Here is a 21,054-nt window from a genome sequence, read left to right as displayed (position 1 = left end):
CCAAAAGCGTACGCCGTTTTGTCCGCTGCCATTGCGATATTTGAGCCTCACTGAAGCCGGTCTATTAACTTCATAAAATAGAAAATATTGTTCCTTCAAATATAATTTCATAAAAATACAAAATGTTAGACAGTATGAGCAATATAAATCCAATAAAGGTGCAGATTTTAAAAAAAATTTAAATCGAAAAAATTACAAGAAGTGGAGTTCAATTTCGCCTTCTAGAGGCTCATTGTAATAATAGTGAATAAGAAATTATTGGAACGTTCGATCCGTCACACATGAAAACGTGTAAAAACTGTTATTTACTGAGTCGAGACCGTTCAAGATGATGAAGATACAGTCCTAGCATTGCTCACTATTATACAAGACTAAGGGAAGACAGCATACCTATTTCGTATAAAAATTTTAAGAGCCACCAAACTGAGTACGTAAGTGATTGGCCAAGTTATCTGTGCAAGGATAACGCGTTGTAAATTTCTCTATGCGGCTTTTCGAGCGGCGAAGTAATTTGGAATTCGAAACGTAGGAAATCTTTATGAACTGTTCTTGTTATATTAAAATTGTAGGGCATGAGAAGTATTCATTGGTGTGTGATAGACATTCTTGCGACACTTCGGGGACAATTTCTCCAATTTCATGGAAAAATTAATGGCGACCATTAAATACACATTCGGTATCCGAAACGTTTCATTTTTTTTTTACTTTTCAATTTGTACTGTCAAATTAGTATTGCACAGAATCTGTGGTCAGAACTTACTATAATCAGTAGACGTCTACAGCAACCGAGGGAAAAGTAGCTATCAGATTATATTTCACTGGGGTATCGTATCAGAAGAGCTTATTAAGTAAATGGTATAGATTCGTTTGCGCTCGATTATGTAATTTTAATTTTCCATAAATTCGATGAATTGTGCGAAGAAGTGGTTAACGATGATTTGTATGGAAAAAAAGAAGAAGAGTTAGTGCGGTATAGGAATTATCCAATTATCAGTCTTTCGTGGTATACCAAAAGTTTCCGAGAATAGAAAGAAAATTTCGTATGTTAAAGAATCGTTTGAGGCAAGTTACATAACGAGTTCCGTTCGTTCGTCTTGTAATGTTCGGTTATACGAGAAATGCTAAAAATTCGATTTTTCATACCCGACAAGCGACACACGAGTTTCCCGCGATCCGGGTGCGAGTCATACATGCTTAGACAGGCTTACCTAAGATAGGTATTTTAAGCGTTATTTATTTAAACTACTACATGTAATGATCATTTACATTGTGACTCCTTTAGAGAGCCTCGAACTGCGACGTTTTCAGTACATGAATATTCTAGTGATGGCAATCGTCGAATTTACAAACTGTTGTACGAAAGCTTCTGCCAGTTATGCTCATTTTATTTATACGGAAATATGTTAATTATCATAGTACAATTCGATAGGAGATAATTCGTAGAGAAAATAAAAATGTTCAAAACGTAGAATTACAAAACAGTTTTGTTATTTCACGTGCACCGAGGCAATTTCTTCCAATATTCTAAGTTTACTTAAAGAAATTACAATTCTCCTTTTATGTGTAAATATTACAATAAATCGAACTTGTTATTGTGCACATTATTATTTGATTCGAATGAAGTATCGACGTTGCATGAAGTACGAAGTTCCGGCAGAAGTTTGTTAATTCAAATTTCTTCCATACAATTATCTCATTCTCGAATTGTATTGTTTTAAGCCATCGTTGTATTGCTGTTTTATTCTTTTCAAAGGGAAATCATTTCGATCATCTTCAGATATTAGAAAGAATGTGTTCAAGCGTGTTCAGACAGTAATACATTTACTACGCGAGTCGCAACACGGGACATCTGTAATAGCTTTATACGTCGGATACTTCATAGCACAGACAATGTTTTTTCAAGCGCATCAGTGAACACTATACTCTCTAAAGGAATGGTGTATAGGTAATATTGGACAAGTACACTGCCAAACATCTTTATGTTATATTTAATAAACAACGTTAGACAGTACTGTGCTATGATATAATTAATTATTAAATTCACCCTTTCGGCGCCTTAGTGGTGTTTCCGACTGTTGAAACGCGTATCGGCATGGCTCCCGTGGCCCCCGAACCATATTTGGCGCCGAAACAGTGGAACGAAACGTTTACATTTAGGTTCTGCCCCTCGTTCATGCGTTCGTTCGCGATGAACCGTGAACGAGGTTCTTAAGTACAACTTAAGCCGTTTTTTCGTGCGTAAAGAAATTACTTGCTTGCGCTGCTAAGTTCCGTTCGAACACCAACGAACTCCCCGAGATCCGTGCTCTTATACGCGTGGACCCCGCGAAACAAACGGATCGTCCTCTTCCCGAGCAACATCATCGAAATATCGACCGTCATTTTATCGTTTCATATACGTGCTTAAGTAGGTTTAGATGACACGAGATCGGCGCATACTGTACATGTATATCGTTAAACGAATTCACTTTTCCTTGTTACATTGCGTTTTCCCGCGTCACGATCAAAGTTCTACAAAGGTGACTGTCTTTCATACCACGGTAACCCGTTCCGTTAAGGTGTACCTTATGCGGGATTCAGGCTAGATCGACGAGCACGAAGTAAGAAAACTTTGAAGAAATGTGATTGTCGAGAGACGAGGTGGAGTCGATTGAAAGTGAACCTGTGAGATCGCCGTGTTTTAATGCAGGTTCGATATGTTTCAGTTTAGTTTGGAGTAACCAATTCAGATCGCTGTTCTTTTTAATTGAAATTAAATCGTAGACAGATGAATTGATTGTTCTAAGTCACTTATGAGTATGCCAAACAGTTTGGAGCTATTCATTTTTACAGGGCCAAAACAATTATTTTTTAGCGAAATAGATTTTTTGTAAAACAATGCGTTAATTTTATCAAACAATTCATATTAACGGCAGACACTTAGTATTTATTCGGCTGTTTGCATTATGTAAAAATGTATGCTCGAAGCAGTTTTCTTTTGCGAATACTCAAATATTTTAAATTTTTTACTTTCTACTTCATTATATTAATGGGATCCTACTAGGTTACTATGTAAGTAAAGTTAAAACGAACTGATTTGTCGTATATTTGGCTTTAAGGGCGGACGATGAAGTATTAAGTGTAAATGGAGATTTTGCAGTATTATGGAGGTTGCTATTCAACGATCTTGGGTATCCAACTATTGTTCTTTCGATGATATTAAAGATTGCGTGCACAGATTTATTTTAGTACTATGAAATCCAATCAAGTTCATTCAGTAGTAAAGTTTTCAAAAAATGTTTATAAAATGGCAACATGTTCGCTGCCATCGTGGTTTATGATGACTGACGCTGTGATTTCCGGTCACGTTACGTCACACATTGAATGTTTATAGCAATCGTGTAATAATCTACTAAAATTGGAATGAATTGAAAATTTACTTACTCCACTGAAAGTTTAATTAAACTCAAAATAGAAATCAAAACTTTATTACAAACTATTAAAAGTTTTCCTTTTTTGCGTTTAGGTGTACTTACTAGAACACAATACGACGAATACTAAAGAATCTTGCTCAAGTTACTCTTCCTTCGTCGCATTAGTCCATCTAGCCTGAAATCAATTTTACACGAGTATAGAATGATTCAAGAGCGACGAAAAACGAAAGCGTTGAACACAGAATCCTGTACAAAGTCAGCGTAAGCTATAGGGAAGCAAAGAAACGAAGTCTCTGGACCCGTTTGCGAAGCAAGAAGACGATAAATTAGTTCACTTGGTCACGACCAGTCCTGTTGTATACAAACGATCCATGCTGGATCAGCGCCTCGACTTCGCGTTTCCCAGAACGTAGCGAACAGAACAAGAAGTGAAGATGTACCGCCAGTATCATATGTAAATATTTTCCCCTTCAAATACAACCCTCATCCCTTCCACTTTTTTAACGCAAATATATTTCAATCGAGTACGTCAAGAATGTTCATAGTTATACCGTTCGTAATTTGTATGGCTACTACCCCCCGGGAACCCGAGGATCGTTTCTCGGCACACTTCCAGTGAATGCATCCAGTGCATCGTCTTCATGTGAGATTTCGTCAAGAAATTTTCTGTTACTCAATGCATTGTCTAGGAGAGGAAAAAGATTCGATTGAATTTACCAAACAGGTGGTCAAGATTTTCTCGTTAATCTACGTATTTGGGAGTGTTATACAGAGTATCTAAAAACAAAATAAGAACGCTCAGGAATGCTTAATACTCCTCGAAGTGGAAATACATAATGTAGAAATTTATTTCATAGGAACGCTTTAATCATACTTTCACGAGTAACTGTCCTATAATTTTTTTTGTACAATTTTTTTTTGTACAATTTCTTTAATGTATTTCGAATTTTCTCCGGATAGGGGGAAACTGAATCTTTTAGTAGAATGATAAGCATTTGTACGGATTCGACTATTTTTGAATTTGTATCGATGCGTCTGCGACTGTTTATACTTTCGTTTTATGATTGTGTAGGAAATCTTATTTTCGACTACATATCTAGGACCGCCCATTTAGTAGAAGCAATAAAACTTTTTTTCTCGATTCGAGGTGAGCTCAGTGAGGTCACCCGGTCGTTTTCTTTCCTTCAAACTGTCGGCTGGAGTGAAATGAAAATATAGAATGAACTTTTATTGTGTGCGGTTTTATTTACCGAATGTCCGCCATTACCGACACATCGAACCAAAATGGCGGATATCGCCGCCAACCGTTGATGCATTTCGTTTGAACTGTGTATATTTCTCAGACGAAAAACGAGATTGGCCAAGGAAAAATTATTAGCAGCTCCGCGACGAATCAATGATAAGTACTTCGGAGATCTATGTAAATACACGCTCTCTGCCCCGCAAATTACTTTTATACTGAAAAATTGTTCGGAGATGCTGAATATATATATTTAATAAAGACGCTGTTTCTGACGAAAATGATCCTTGATTTTCAGCGAACAATAATACGATTCGTTGACGATAGCGTGCAGCTTGTTAAAGAAAAGTGGTGCTTCAGTTTTCATGAAATATTGTCAGAACATAAAAGAAAAACTAAATATTCATAAATAACAGAAGTGACACAAGAAGTATAAATAAAGAATGGCTGTGTAAAAAATACGATTAAAACTGAGGGAACGTATTCTTCGGTTGCGAAAAGGAATTTATTATTTTCGGGTTATTGTAGCTCGTTTAATTAACATTTGTAATTAATAATTGAATAATTCTTTCAAAAAGTCTACTTTAAAAATAAAAATTTTTTCAACCCAGGCATGGTAAACATAAAACAGTTACAATAAAAGTACTAAACAGTAAACGTATATAATAATCAGGTGACAAATATATGTTCTGAAATCCTCGAACACTTTCTTCAACAATCTGCACTTGCAAAAGGAGTCAATCCCGACCAAATACCTCAACGAAAACTCGGAGTAGGTGCCAATCGACTGCTAACAATTTTTCCGCGTTCCCCAGAACTGTAATCGATGTTCAAATATGTGTCCGTTGCCCTGGCTGCTGGGGATCCACGATCGATGTCATTGATTTTTAATGATACTAAACGAACAGATACGTAAACGAAAAACGAAACTCCGCGTTCTTTGCGCGGACAGGGATGACTGAGTGTGAGGGAGTAAAAGCGAGCAGAAAGAATGTCAGAGGTGCGTGTGTATGCGTATGATCGTAGAGACTAAATTCAGGAAAAAGAATTAAAAACGTAAGTGAGCGATCTTTCGACTTATCGGTTATTTAAAAAAATAATGTTTCAACCAGAGCAAGATATGAAAATGTCTAAACAGTTGATTCGAATCGGATGATCATATTTTTTTTTCGAAGATCGTGAATTCGTTCGATCGAAAAGGAAGTATGGCGCGTCCGGGCAAAGTTCGCTACCGTGTATAATCGCAATTTCCCCGCCCGGAAACAAAAACGATTTCTTTGTGATAAACCGTTTGACTCGAGGATCCCTTGATTACGTTACCGCGTACATTTCCAATTCTTAAGGTTAATTCAGTAGCGAGGGAGTCTGTATATACACCGCCTGCACTTTGTACGAATATTGCGTGCGTCGCTGTGCCCAGCGATCAGTTTTGTTTCCTTTCGTCGTTTAATAAAGTGAATTCTTCATGACCTCTTAAATTGTTTGTGGAATCTGATGAAAAGCATTTTATCCCCATATCTGTTGATTCACACTTGTCATTTAATGAAGTGAGTTTATTTGACCTTCATGACTTTAATGTCCTTAAATCATCGATTTTAGATAGATGAATTACAGTGAATTAAAAATTACAAAGAATAACTAATACAGACAATATTACTCTTTTAACAAAATTTGTAAATTTTGGCGTATATCTCTGTAAGGATATTAGATATACCTACGTAATGAATATCGAATGATGACAGTTTATTAATTTGATGACAAGAAAAATTAAAACCTTACTTACCTACATTTGTATCTTCCTTCGTTATTATTGGTCGATTTTATCGCTTCAGAAGTTCCAAATTCCTCTGTCTGTATTTCACCTTCAATAGGTTCAATTTCGCATACAGAGTCCTCTCGATTATCGTCCCGAACTCGGGTCCGCGCATGGACTACAATCGTGGACCAGGTGAAACGCTTCTAACCCTCGTGAATACGTTTTTTGTCCGAAGCTCGAGCCATAGCAGCTTGCCTTTGCTTAATTATAATTAATGTTAAACTACTCACCTTTCTTTTAAATGAATGATTATTTCACCAATTCAATCCTTCTTTTGAATTACATAGTGTAACAGTTGATACGTAATTATATCAAGCAGTAAAATCTCCCGCATAATGGATGCCGCAATAAAAGTAAAGTTTCAGACTAACAAGTAAGTATGCTCGGGAAATTTTCAGGTTTTTTTTTTATTTTTTATTGCTATAATACAATTTGATTGTTGTGTAAAATCTGTTGTAATATACTAAAAAAAAAGTATCTATGCTTACATTATTAAGGAATAAAACGCGGAAGCATAGCGCAATAGAACAGAACAACAACCCTATTGTGAATGTTAGATTATCTTTATTATTACATCTGTTTTAAAAAGACATAACTTATTTATAAAAATATTGAGGATTCGGGGAATACCGGAAGTGAAACTGGGAACACGGGGATGAGGAGGAGGCCAGGATATAATAGGATCGAACAAATCCTTACATTACAGAATCGTTAATACTAATAAAACTCAGTACTTTTTACAAGTTACAAGGAATAACAAGATCTATCATTAATAATCGGAAGTTTCTTTCCTAAACTTATCCATAGATAACTGTATAATTGGAGCGTGTACCTTATCTATCGTCTTTTTTTTCGTTTAACACAGAGAATATCGGTGTGTCAAGAGAGCGGTTACCATCTTGGAATTTTGAACACATCAAGTTAATTGTCTTCGATTACGCCCGTTTCAAAAATCTGAACAATTAGGTATTTACGTAACACCGTTTACGTACCGAGTATAAAAAATTTCGTCGATCGATCGCACACACCGACTGAAAATATCAAATTGATTTCGTTGTGAACACCGTTTTTCCGATACGTTATTGAAATTCCATTGAGCTCGTTGCTATCAGATCTTTTACGCAATATATATCTATTTAAAAAAATATTAACATTTCTCTTGATATTTTCGTCGTTCGTTATTTGGCAGACTTTTCGTGGCTTTAACAATTACAAAGGCAGTCGCGTGAAGAAATACATTTTAATTCGTTTACAGAAGTTCTCTTTCTCTCTCTCTCTCTCTCTCTCTCTCTCTCTCTCTCTCGCTCTTTCTTTATATATCTATATATAAATAAAAAAAGGTGAATCTCCTTAGGAGCATATATAGGTTTCGCGAGATTAGTCATAGAAATTGCGTTGGACCCTCGTCTTCCGGGAATCCGGGAAGCTCCATCACATACCTCTATGTAATTCAGAATTGCATTGAGGACAAAGGCCCGATGTATAACGTCCCCGATGCAACAGTCAATTACACAAAACGTACATATATATATAATATAAAATATATATATATTTATTTATATATATATATATTTATATTCTTTTTCTTCTACGATCGTATAATATGATAAAGGAAACATTATTACTGTATATTGGGAGTCGGCTTACATAACTATCGGTATCTAACCTTACATAATATAAAAATATGTAAAAACAGTTTGTACAAAATCGAGAGAAAAGACAATTACATTTGGAAAGAGTATTTACAAATTTCTCATTTAGAAAAAAAAAAAAATAAAATAATAAACGACGATTGTTCCGTTTCGAACATGACCCCGAACACGTCCTGATCGTTGAATTACGTGTAATAATGGGACATTTATTGCAAGCATGTACGAAGAGCTCCATCTCGCCGACCAAAATAATTCGTTCTTTTCTCTCGCAACAATCCTACGATTAATGAATCCTATACCTTATTATGCGTACATACCACCGCGTCCAACCACGCCGCCGGGTTACGTCGTGTTATCTAAGAACTCTCTTTTGGCTTTGGCAGATGAGAGATCAGCGAATCGTCTTACCGCCCGTCCGTCGCGTGTTTAATTTAATGAGACTCTATTACGCATAAACGTACACATTAACGTTAACAATTACGCTAGATTGTTAGTAATAGATTCGAAGGGGGTAGTTTACGAGAAGCGTCCGCCGAACACTTCGATCTCATTTTTTGACATTCTTAAATAAATTCTTCTAGAAAAGATCTTCTGAAGTTCTGTGGCAAAAAAAACTAATTATAACTGAAAACTTTACAGAAGTATACACGAAATGGAAGAACTACAGGATGTATTCATTACAAAGTTGTTTTCTTTTAATATTTGATCTTGATTTGATCTTGATTTGATCTTCACACATATTCACCTACAATTTTCTTTGACAAAACATATTCTACAGTGAATTCTCTAAATATTTCTTTAATTCTGTAACATAAAAAACGACTACTAAACTTTCACTAAACTTTCAGAACACTTTGTACAGATCTTTTGTTTCACAATTGGAAGAAAAATGAGCAAAAAGTACAAATAGTACGTGAAGGAAGACTGTATATAAAATTTAGTCGACTGTTCATTTCGGCTTCTATTCACCCAAAATTAATAAAAAAAAGTAATAAAAATGTTTCATTTAACAGTTATCTGAAACGTTTATCTAGGTAAAAATTTTGTTCATCCCTAAACGCTTCAAATATTTTTCACCAATGCGCATCGACAACGAGGAATAAAGAATTGTTGCTTTGCTCCTCGTGTGTTCAGAGCTTTTAAACCGTCTCGTAAAGCGACTCACGGATGCTTCTCGTAGCGATCGACAGGAAGAGGAGATAAAATATAAGAAAGTAGCGCCGTGCGAATGGAATGTCTGTGTATGGAACGATTATATTCGCGGGTGAAGACGATATCTCTGAGGCTCTCGTCAACCGTGCAAAAACAAAATTACCTTCGCTCTATCTTACATTTATAACTCTCCCCACTAAATCGGTAATAAACGTTAAATCGTTAAAGGCCATTTGGAAACGCTGCGTTTCTTCAAGGGAAAACACATAATTTAATAAGATTTACCTATATCGAACATCCTTACCCTACGACACTCGAAGGCACGATTCTTCATATACGTTTTTCCACGCGGATTACAGATCCCCTTCCGGTTTTCACGTGTCACACGCCTTTGGGGGGCGGTTTACAATACACAAAGTCTCTCGCGAAACGATCGTATGTGAGACACGCCATCGTTCTTTTCCATCTTATTTATATCTGTGCGTTACATAGTTTAATTAGAATATTACATATTACACTCTATTTAGTCGTCCTCGTCGAATGCACGTGGTAGCTGATTCTCCGCTTCCGTATTATTGTCCTATGTACAATACTATTGTAGATAGCAAGGTCTCGTTCCCTATTACTTTATCTATCGGGTCTTCACACTGTGGCAAGTCGAAGGCACCATTGTTCATTGAGCTGACATAATCGGTTGATACAGAAAAATACATTATGTACCGCGTGTGTGTATATATGTGTGTGTGTGTGTGTGTGTGTGTGTGTGTGTGTGTGTATCTAATCTCCACCCACCGTATCAAAAGAAGGCACAGTCGTTGAACGAGTACGCGAATAGTGTCTCTAATCCAAAAAGAAATACGTTCCATTGACAATCTATGTTATTTAGAATCATGACAACCGCGTATCAGTCTACGCCGACGTAAGGTCGCAAAAACAACACCTTCCTGCCCGTAACTAAACCGTAGCAACCGCGCAGAAGTCCCTAAATATCGTACCAGAGAGAATCGCCCTCGTTCTCGACGAGTCAATCACAGTCCTTGTGCGTTACACGACCTACTCGCGCGAGGAAGAGAGCATCACCTGGCTTCATATATAGATCGCCTCGGAGCCCTTGTTGCTTTGGTGACCCGCACCGGCGCTGTACGCGTTCGGCGAGGCCATGCACTCGGACCAGTCGCTGTTCGAATGCGGTGAACTCGATGACCAGTGACCCGGACTGTCTGGTGACGGAGTTGGGAAGCTCTCTGGCGCCTGCATCAGGTGCTGCGGCGTCACATCTGGTCCGGAGTGATGGGACGGCGGTGTCAAGTACTGGTAGTACTGTTGCGTCTGCTGCTGTTGTTGCTGCTGCTGTTGTTGCTGCTGTTGCTGTTGCGTGCTCTGCTGTTGTTGTTGCTGCTGCTGTTGCTGTTGGATCTGCTGCTGCGTCTGCTGCATCTGTTGCTGTTGCTGCTGTTGTTGTTGCTGACTCGAGGAGTACGGAAGATTCTCGAAGTCGAAGCCGACCGGTGGCATACCACCGTGTTTTTGGTGTGTCGCCTGTCTCATCGCGGCGATGTGGGTGGGCGAGGTCGGTAACGATGGCCGACTTTTGGCAGGCGACGGGGAACCCATGTAGCTAGCCTGCGGCGACAACGTCATGTTCGACTGCACCGAGTGCGGCGGGGATTGATTACTATAAGGCGGCGATAACGTGTTCACCATGCCCTGCGTTTGTCGTTGGTGAGGAGCTAGTAGTTGGTCGTGAAAATTAGGCAACCCGTAGTTGGTCGTGAACGTGTCCAGCCCCAGTTGCTGCAGACCCTGCATCGATTGGCCCTTTATGCAATCCTCGTACGGAGGCGGTTGTTTTGCCGTGGCTGTGTGACCCACCAATGGCAGCGCGTTGCTGTACAGACTCGCGCTGTCGTAAGGACTCGGTAGATTTCCCTCTGCACCTTCTGCTCCTTGGGGAATCTCCTGGTTTGGGGGCTGAGCACCGCGTTTCGCCGGTGGCTTCTTCACCGACGGCTTTCGCCTTACCACTACCACTCCGCCTTCCGATTCTGGGCTGTTTGGGTTGCCAGCGGTACCAGTCTTCGGTCGTTTCTTCGACTTTCCTTGCTTCGGCGCGGAACCGATCACTGTCGGATGTGTGATTAGTTGAGGGTGGTTCGGAGATCCTGTAAAAAAAAAAGGAATTGGAAATTTCAGTATCACCGTGTAAGTCCAACCTTTTTGAACATCCAGTATGTATTATTATCATTGAGAACAGAATATAAAACACACTTACCCATAAGAGGACCATTCGGTATAACGGTGACCATTTGCGGGGATCTGGGCACGTGTTCATCGAGCAATCTGACAATATCGTGATGTAATCTCTCGCTAGCTACGTCCCTAGGTAACCGATCCATATGATCGGTAATCTCCCTATTAGCGAAAGTGTCTAGCAACGCTTTGCAAGCCTCGAAGCTGCCTTCCCTGGCGGCGAGGAACAACGGTGTCTCGTCCTTGTCATCTTGGGCGTCTCTGTTCGCTCCATGAACAAGGAGTATGTTAACAGCGTCGACGTTGTTCACAGCTGCGGCCCAATGGAGAGCCGTTTTACCACTGTTATCAGCCGCGTTGATGTCAGCGTCAGCGTTTATGAGATCCTCGACCATTCCTTCGGTGGCCAAACGCGCGGCCAGGATCAAAGGTGTGGTACCGTCGTGCATACGTGCGTTGAGATTCGTCGCCCTATTCCTCAAGAGTATCTGGAAGACTCCCATTGCGTCAGCAGCAACAGCGGAATGTAGAGGCGTTCTGCCAGTGTTGTCTTGAGAATTGGCGTCCGCTCCAGCGTCGAGGAGTCTCTTAGCCGCGTCAGCTCTGGCATAACGAGCTGCCAGATGAAGGGACGTCTCACCACTTTTATCCGTAGTAGCGTTCAAGTCCGCGCCCTGAGCAACCAAGTCAGCTATTACAGCTGCGGTACCGTCGCTTTCATCTTCTTCCTCGCCGGTATCCAATCCTCCACCGCGTACAGCGGCCACCATCAACGGCGTCATTCCGCAAGGACCTCTGGCGTCCACGTCCTGACCATGTTCTAAGCTCGGCGGTGTTAGCACTCCAGCGTCCGGTCGACGTATTTCGGCGGCGTCCAAATGTTGTTGGGTCCATAATTGAGGTTCCGTCTCTTCATAGTCTGTAATGGCGGTATGATCGCTGGCGTATCCAGGCTCTATAGCTCTCATCCTCTTTGAAGGTGGTAAGTCTGACTCGTCGTCCGACCACTGTTGAGCTCGACCGTTTCCTACATCTAAATCCATGCAGTTCACTGACGGCTGTTTGTTCAGGTTCCTCATTTCTTGACCATCCGGACCTCTTCTTCGAGATCTGCGACGTTGTCCGCTTCCGCTGCTGGTGCGAAGGAACCCGTCGGGGAACCATGTTACACCTACTGCACGTTTCCTCTGCGCAGTGACCAATACACCAACCAGCATTCCGCCAAGTACCACAATGACAACACCGATAAAGACGTACTTGTAGTTCGTTGGTGTGTCTGGGTACTCTGGACCCTGCGGCCCCACGACACCCCGGACTTGCTCGATAGGGAAGTTTCTTGACAGAGAATGCTTGGATGCGGTGGCTGCTAGATATTCTGCCGCCTCGTTGGCTGAAGGAAAACATACCGCTCCTTGGGTGACCGTACATTTTCTGTTATCGATCTCCAAATAGGCGATCACTCCATTCTGACTATTGGTGTAGATTGTGGTTGGTCGACCGAAGAAGTTAGTTTGTAGACTGGGCTCCCTTTCCCTCTTCCAGGGATAAATCATGTCGTTGCCAAGCTCGTCTTGCTTAACTCTTAAGGTGGTACGAAGTTCGTGACCAATATCTCTTAGGAAAGCTACCACGTTGGATCTGAAGGTCTGCATATCCATTCTGACTACCACTGAAATCACACCTTCTGCCAACGATGGTGGTTCTCTGTCGCAATCAAGACCGTCCCAGTTACACTCCTCATTGTTGCAACCATAGTCACAGTGTCCGTTGGCGTAGTGTTTACGACAATAGGCGTCGTAGATGGGGCTGTAAAAATAAAAGCACGAGTTAATAGATGAGATTACCTGAAACTTTCTTCTTTCGTTATATTCTATTATTTACTATCGAGATATTCTAGATCAGCAATATTATACTCTGTATGTAATTAGTGATTTACACAGGTCCTCGACGTAATAACTGATCTTACGAGATTGCATCTACTTACTTGCAAGGTGCGAGTTTCCTTTCACAATCCCTTCCGTCGAACAGACATTGAGCATTGTTGCAAACTTCGTCGCAGACATCGTTCATGAACACGTCCCAGCAGTTGATCGGAGCTGTGCAATTCCTCCACGGATTGATGCCCAAGGAACAATCGTTTCCATCGAAGTTGCAGGCGTATCTGTTACACTCTTCGTCGCAATGATGGTTTCCAGATTTCTCTTCGCATCTGTTTTCAATGCACTTCTTTCTTTCCAGTTCCAAATCGAGGTCGTACGCGTTCATGGTCTTCGGTACATTTGTGTTTGCCCTGCCGAAAATACCGCCTCCGTAGTTCGAATCATAAATTTCACAGTTCTTCCCGGTCCATTTGGGAGGGCAATCGCAAGCGTAATCGCCGAGGAGATTCTTGCAGACAGCGTTCGACTGTTGACACGGATTACTTGCACATTCATCCCTCGCGTCGATCTCGCAGTGGGTTCCAGTTGTACCAGGTGGACAGTAACATCTATAACCGACTTCAGTCTCAGCCACTCTACACGTGCCGCCATTTAAGCAAGGCTCTCTGTCGCAATAAGAACCAGCGAACTCGCAGTTGTTACCATAATAATCGCTGGGGCAGAGGCAGGTATGCCCAGCCTGTTTAGCCGTGCAAACTCCACCGTTCTGACAAGGTGAGCTGTCGCAGAAGTTCACCTTGACTTCACAGTGGCGTCCCATGTAACCGGGTTTGCAGTTGCAGTGATAGTTGTTGATCAACTGCACGCAATCTTGTGTTCCCGGCGAGGTACACGGATTGGACAAACATTCGTTGATATCACCCTCGCATCTTGGTCCAACGAAACCTGGCGGACATTTACATTCGAACCCTCCGACCTTGTCTGTGCAGGTACCATTATTGTGACAAGTACCGATGGCACAATCGTCAACGTTCAATTCACAAATGAAACCGAGAGTACCAGGAGGACATGAACAGCTGAAGTTACTGATCAGGTCGTGACAAGTGCCACCGTTCTGACAAGGATTAGGTCTACAATCGTCCACATTAAGTTCGCAGTTCTGACCCTGGAAGCCTTTAGTGCATTGACATTGATAAGACCCAACCAAGTCCTTGCACGTGGCACCGTTCTGGCAGGGAGCAGAGTCACACTCGTCGACTTCCTCTTGACAGTAGGATCCTGTGTATCCCTCCAGACAGTGACAACGATGGCTGTTACCGATATCCTCGCAGGTACCGTTGTTACAAAGATTCTTCTCGGAAACTCCCTTTCTGATAGCCGCGTCTTTGCACGAGACCATTTCAACGTCGCAGACTTTACCGGTCCATCCTGGAGAACAATTGCAGTGATATTTGTTCTTGTGTTGGACGCAGGTAGCTTGGTTCTCGCAGGGATTGTCCGCGCACCAGTCAACATAGTGATCGCATCTAGTCCCAGTGTAACCGTATGGACAATGACAAGTGTAATACTGAACGTGATCGTGACAGGTGGCGCCGTTCGAGCAAGGGGAACTATCGCACTCGTTGATACGGTACTGACAGTTCGAGCCAGTGTAACCAGGCTCGCAGACGCAGGTGTAATTGTTGATACCGTCGATGCACTTGCCACCGTTCATGCAACTGCTGTCCGTGCAATCCTCGTCGTTCGTCTGACAATTTATACCCGAGAAGCCGAGCTGACACTGGCAGGTGTAAGAATTTACGTATTCCTTGCAAACGGCGCCATTTTGACACGGCTGGGACAGACACTCGTCCACGTCGATTTCGCAGTGTTTGCCGCTGAAACCATCCACGCAGAGGCAAGTGTAGTCGCCGATGCCGTCTAAACAGGTACCGCCATTTTGACAGGGGACTGGAATAAAGAAAGTTGCATCAATTACATATGATATAGAAACTACTTACAATTATTCAACTTAAGTGATGCTAGTAAGGGCAATAACACGGATCACGAAGAATGTTAAAATCTTCTCTTGCGTAGTTTTAAGAGACGATAGTCCTGACATCTATACTCACAGGAAGCGCAATCATCCGTGTTGATGATACAGTCACGGCCTTCATAACCCTTCGCGCAAAGGCACTGATACGATCCATTAGTGTTCCTACAAGTAGCTCCGTTTCTGCAAGGAGACGTCATCACACACTCGTCTACATCTTCGTCGCACAGTCTACCGGTGTACCCAACCGTGCAGGTGCAGGCGAAATCCAGGAAGTTCGAGGACGGTGAACATTTGGCGCCATGTAAACATCTGCGAACAAAGTCATCAACGATTAATTTCACTAACTGACAATCGTAAAATCGTATCAGGACAACAGGATTTCTCTGATCGTCAATGCAACTACGAATCCCGAGTAGTTTCCTGTGATCCTTCTAAAAACAACACAATGATGGTACTTGTTAGGCGAGCAAGGGTCCAGCTTGTCCTCGCAGTTCCGTCCGGTGTGTGGAAGCTCGCAGACGCATTTGTAGTCGTTGACGAGATCGATGCAGGATCCACCGTTCTGGCAGGGATTGTTCGCGCAGTCGTCGATGTTCGTTTCGCAATTGGTCCCCGCGTAACCGGCCAGACACTCGCATGTGTAACCGTTCAGATGATCCTTGCACGTGCCGCCGTGCTGGCAGGGATTCGAGCCGCACTCGTCGATGTTCGCCTCGCATCTTTTCCCGCCGTAACCAGGCAGACAATGGCAGATGAACTGGTTGACACCGTCCTCGCAGGTGCCGCCGTTCACGCACGGATTGCTCGCGCACTCGTCGACGTCGCTGAGACACCTAGCGTCGTAATAGCCGCGTGGGCACTCGCAACGGAATCCGTTTATCAGATCTATACAACGTCCGCCGTTCGCGCATGGATTGCTCGCGCACTCGTTTATGTCGGTCTCGCAGTGCTGACCGGTGAAACCTGGCTCGCACTCGCACGAATACCTGGAAGAAAAGACATCGTATCCACTGAGGATGGAAGAAATGATAACGTTAGACCGGACCAAGATTTTGCCTGATTTGGGGGGTTCACGCGATAGGGAGCGAGGTGAACTTTCGCTTATCGCGGTTCGCCACTCGCTGAGACGTTCACGGTGTGTTATACAGGGTGGTAATTTTAACTCGGGCAGCTGAATTGTTTCCACTATTACTGACAGTAAGAACAAATTACTAAATAGGATGTACATGGTTTATAAGGCGTGCATTTGATGGTGATACAAAGAAATACTGTGAAGGTCATTTTAACGGGTTTTTTCAAGGTCATCGTATTTTTTTTGCACGTTCGCATGTAGTTTTTTTATAACGCGATGCGGTAGTTCGAGTCGAAATGAATTCAACGACGCCATGACCTTGAAGTAACCTTGACGGCGAAGAAATCAGCTACAGTTTGAAGAATGCAGAAGTAAATAAACGTAATAAGAAGTAAAGAATAGTATCACCATCAGATGCACGTCTTAAAACCATGTACATTCTATTCCGTCATTTTTTCTTAATTTCCATAATAGCGGAAATAATTCGGCTAGAGTTGAAATTAACACCCTGTATATGTGAGTAAAGACAACGGGACGGGTGATCAATTTTGCCTGATTGTGAGGATAGCGAAAATGTGATTCGTGTCAACTGAAATTCTTGTTGCTTCGTGGAGCAACGTTGTTACCTTTGATTCCCTCTCTACGCCGCCCAGGGGGCCAACAAGCGTAATCAGTTACTAGAGATACTATAAGACTGTGTGTGCCATTGTTCACAAGGGGTTATGAATCTATTTTACTATGAAAGTATAAAACGCATTCGCATTGCAGCATATAGAATACATATGAATGTAGGCGATAGAATATACTAAATTCACCCTGAGTTCCTAAGGACCACACAATTCATGACCCCTCGAGAACAATGGCATTCTTGTAGCATCTGTAGTCACTGTCATAATTGTTATAAGCAATTCAGGTGATTAATAGACAGAGTTGTCAGGAGCAGCTAATTTCAACCATGAACTCAACAAATTTTCGTAGAGATTTAGGGGTCTTGTTTCGTTAGAGCACCAGAGAGATGAGTATGTTCATCCACTATTTGGGGTACAGTGGATGGATAAGTCTACAGAGAGTCCAGGTTAATTCACTATAGAGGTGAGTATGTTCAGCCGCCATTTTGGGTCCTCTGGAGAGTGAAAGCAACGCAAGCCTTACCTTGGAATCTCTATAGAAAAATCCGTTCACTGGACCTAAAATGGGGGATGAACATATTCATCCTTCTAGTGCTCTAGCAAGACCCTAGATTAGGATTGACCAACGTATGACGTATTGGAAGATTACAAGTGGTGCATTTCATCATAAAATTTCTCAAATACCCAAAGCCTATATTCCCCTATTTTCCAACCCTAACCATCAACCTAAGAAGGTAGAAATTGTCGCATGTTATGTAAAAGGTTGGCCACCACTGTCTCTAAAAAAATACGCAAAGTCCACGGTTAAAAGTAGCTACCATGGCAATTCTGTTCACAGACGTCAATCACAGAACGACACCAGTCGCCAGTTTCGATTGGATCATAAAGAAAAAGGTCCACAAAGCTCGATTATAGAGAGGGAACATTCTGCGTAACGAAATGATTCGTTACAACGCAAGATCGAATTCTCCGACTCACCTGTTGATACCGTCGATACATCTCGCCCCGTTTCTGCACGGGTTGCTGTAACACTCGTTCACGTTCACCTCGCAGTTCATCCCCGATGTTCCAGGCCTGCAGATGCACAGGTAACCGTTTATACGATCCTCGCAGCGACCGCCGAACTGGCAAGGATTGCTCTCGCATTCGTCGATCTGGATCTGACAGAGTTTCCCGGTGAATCCTGGGAAACAGTTGCAACTGAAGCTGTTCTCCCCGTCGATGCAGGTGCCGCTGTGGCACGGGTTCGATTGGCAGTCGTTGATGTTCGTTTCGCACGATGCACCGGTGAACCCTGGCGGACAATCGCATGTGTATTTCGCTATGGAGTCCTGACAAATACCGCCGTTTTTGCACGGCGATGACGCGCAGTCGTCTATGTTGATCTGGCAGTGAGAACCGGCGAAACCGTTCGCGCAAGTGCATTTGAACGAGTTTATCAGGTCGGTGCAGACGCCTCCGTTCAGACATGGTTTGGCGGCGCACTCGTCTATGTCGATCTCGCACTGTGTACCCGTGAATCCTGTAAAGAAAACAAACGAAATTTATGATTAATCTGTATTTTACAGAACTTTCGTTTACAGCATATACTTAGTTAGAAAGTTTAGAAATTACTGGAGAATATCGGCCCACAAGAAAAATTAGTTAATCTACGTAAGTATCATTGGTCTAAAGAATACAAATTCACCATAATGTAATGAAAATTCAACCTGGAAGATAACAAATATTCTTTTGACTCCGTAACGATGAAAGTTTTGTTTTTCGTAACAATTTTCTTAAAAATTTATGTTGAATGTATAATAAGATAAAATATAATATTATAAGATAAGATTTTTCAAGTATTGTAATAAATAACTATTCAATAGATGATATTATATTGTGTTGGATTATTTTTCTATTTTACTGTTTCTGTAATATTAAACTTCATAAAATTTACACTTACTTTTCTCAGTTTACAGACTAGTGGGGATAGGACAATTGAGAATTAGAGCGACATGCAAATTCCCAATTTCATATATTAATATCTACAAATTAAAATGGGACAGAGTTTTGAATTTTGTATTAAAAGCTTCACTATACTAATAACAACACATAACTCGTATAAAACTTTATTAACCTTCTATAACCTGAATTTTTTCTTGACTACAAAGAAATGTGTGCAATGTGAAACCAATAAATATCAACATCTAAATACAAACTAACAATAAATTTACAATTTAAGCCAGAATGGATAATCGCAACGAAGAATTCTGTCGATTACTAACGAGAGGTTATAGAACACTATGTATACCCATATAGTGACAAAAATTTACATAAAACTAAAAAAATATTAATATATCAGTATGTGACTTCAAAATCATACGAGACTATAGATGGTTGAAACCTGTGTTTCATTGAAGTTTCTATGTCAAGACACGCTATAAATGCATAAATAGTATGAGTAGTTAAAGTCAATAAAATCGGAAACGTGACGTTAATTTCGAGTATCGAAGCTGTGGAGACTTCAACGCGTGGTGACGGTCTATACTACTCTAAAGATCCACTATAACCGGATTTACTATGCTCTGAGCGGTAAAAATATTTGTAACTATAACTAAAAATAATTATAATAGGTGAAACTAATTATTCAGTTTATTCAGTACGAAACTAAAGTGCTATATTGAAGGCTTTAAGACTATCAAAACTTCTTTGAAACCCATATCATGTAGGAGCCATCGATATCTTCTCTAAAATCCCCAAGTGTATACAATTTTTCAATTCCTTTACATCAAAATTTCCCATCGAACAAAATTTACGGAGTATAACGAGTACGTAATAGGATGCTTCTGTTACTCAAACTGCATCGAATTATCGTCGATTAATGTGCTGAGAAGAGGAGTAAGAGATCCTCTGCCAACTTTCTTTTCCATAATCACACACGTCTCGAACAGCGAATAATTCGCAAGATCTTGCCATGGAGTACACTTCTTGTCTTAGTTTCCGTACAATTATCCAAGATTAAGAAGCCTCGAGCAAAAAGCTCCCTGTATTGATTGAACCAGTTCAACGCTCTAACGGTACCGAACACCCCGATCCATCCGCCTCAATCATCGCGGTTTCGAGCCCGCTTCTTTTCGCGTTAAGAGCTACTCGGAAAATTACAAACATTCACGGGGGAGGGGGAAGCGAATGAAGTCGTCAGAGAGACGACTACCGCCGTAATTAGCCTTAATTAGACGCGAACAGAGGGAGAAAAGGGGAGGGGGCGAAACTGGTCCGGATGGATCAGCGGGGTACAGCTAATTGCATCTTTGATCGATCGGCTCTTTGCACTTTTTTTTGCCACTGTGTTCTTATTCGATGCAGAATGATTCAGGGACGGCGATAATCGTGCCAATTATCAGGAATAATTAGAGTTTTCGAGGGACTACCTCATCGAGGAAATTGCTGGTCGAAAATCGATCTGATCTTCGTTCGACAATTAAAATTAGTAAAACGAATATTTTAGAAGCTTTCGAGGTTCTGTTGAGAGTTGAATTTTCGGGGGACTGCGGGTGGTACGGGAGTTTTTCTAGTTAGAAAATTTCCGGCTATAAGAATTCGTGTTATACGAAACTAGGAACTAGTGTGTGTACGTACATATCAAGAACTGAGTTAGGTTTCAAAAACAAACAAAATTAGGAACTGTCGGAAAACTGTAGGAACAGAAATTATTGGAAAACTGTAGAAACAGAAATTGTGGAAAACTGTAAGAATATGAATTATTGGGAAATTGTAGGAACAGGAATGATTGGAAAACTGTAGGAGTAGAAATGATTGGAAAACTGTCGGAAAACTGTAGGAACAGAAATTATGGGAAAACTGTAGAAATAGAAATTGTAGAAAACTGTAAGAATAGGAATTATTGGGAAATTGTAGGAAAACTGTAGGAGCAGG

At 41.3% G+C, this 21,054-nt stretch overlaps 1 protein-coding gene across 1 annotated transcript; it reads right to left on the bottom strand.

The window, feature by feature from the left end:
- Positions 1-10,224: 10,224 nt before the first annotated feature.
- Positions 10,225-19,433, bottom strand: LOC107190033 (neurogenic locus Notch protein). The gene is made up of 7 exons (XM_015578748.1): positions 19,430-19,433; positions 18,118-18,661; positions 15,894-16,424; positions 15,515-15,747; positions 13,508-15,353; positions 11,546-13,329; positions 10,225-11,435 (listed from the first exon to the last, which is right to left on the bottom strand). Exons 1-7 carry the CDS (start codon positions 19,431-19,433, stop codon positions 10,360-10,362), a joined length of 6,018 nt encoding a protein of 2,005 aa, XP_015434234.1. The 3' UTR covers positions 10,225-10,359.
- Between the last annotated feature and the right edge of the window lie 1,621 nt (positions 19,434-21,054).

Source organism: Dufourea novaeangliae, unplaced genomic scaffold, assembly GCF_001272555.1.
Source record: "Dufourea novaeangliae isolate 0120121106 unplaced genomic scaffold, ASM127255v1 scaffold172, whole genome shotgun sequence".
NCBI lineage: Eukaryota > Metazoa > Arthropoda > Insecta > Hymenoptera > Halictidae > Dufourea > Dufourea novaeangliae.
This window is presented reverse-complemented; position numbering and strand designations above follow the sequence as displayed.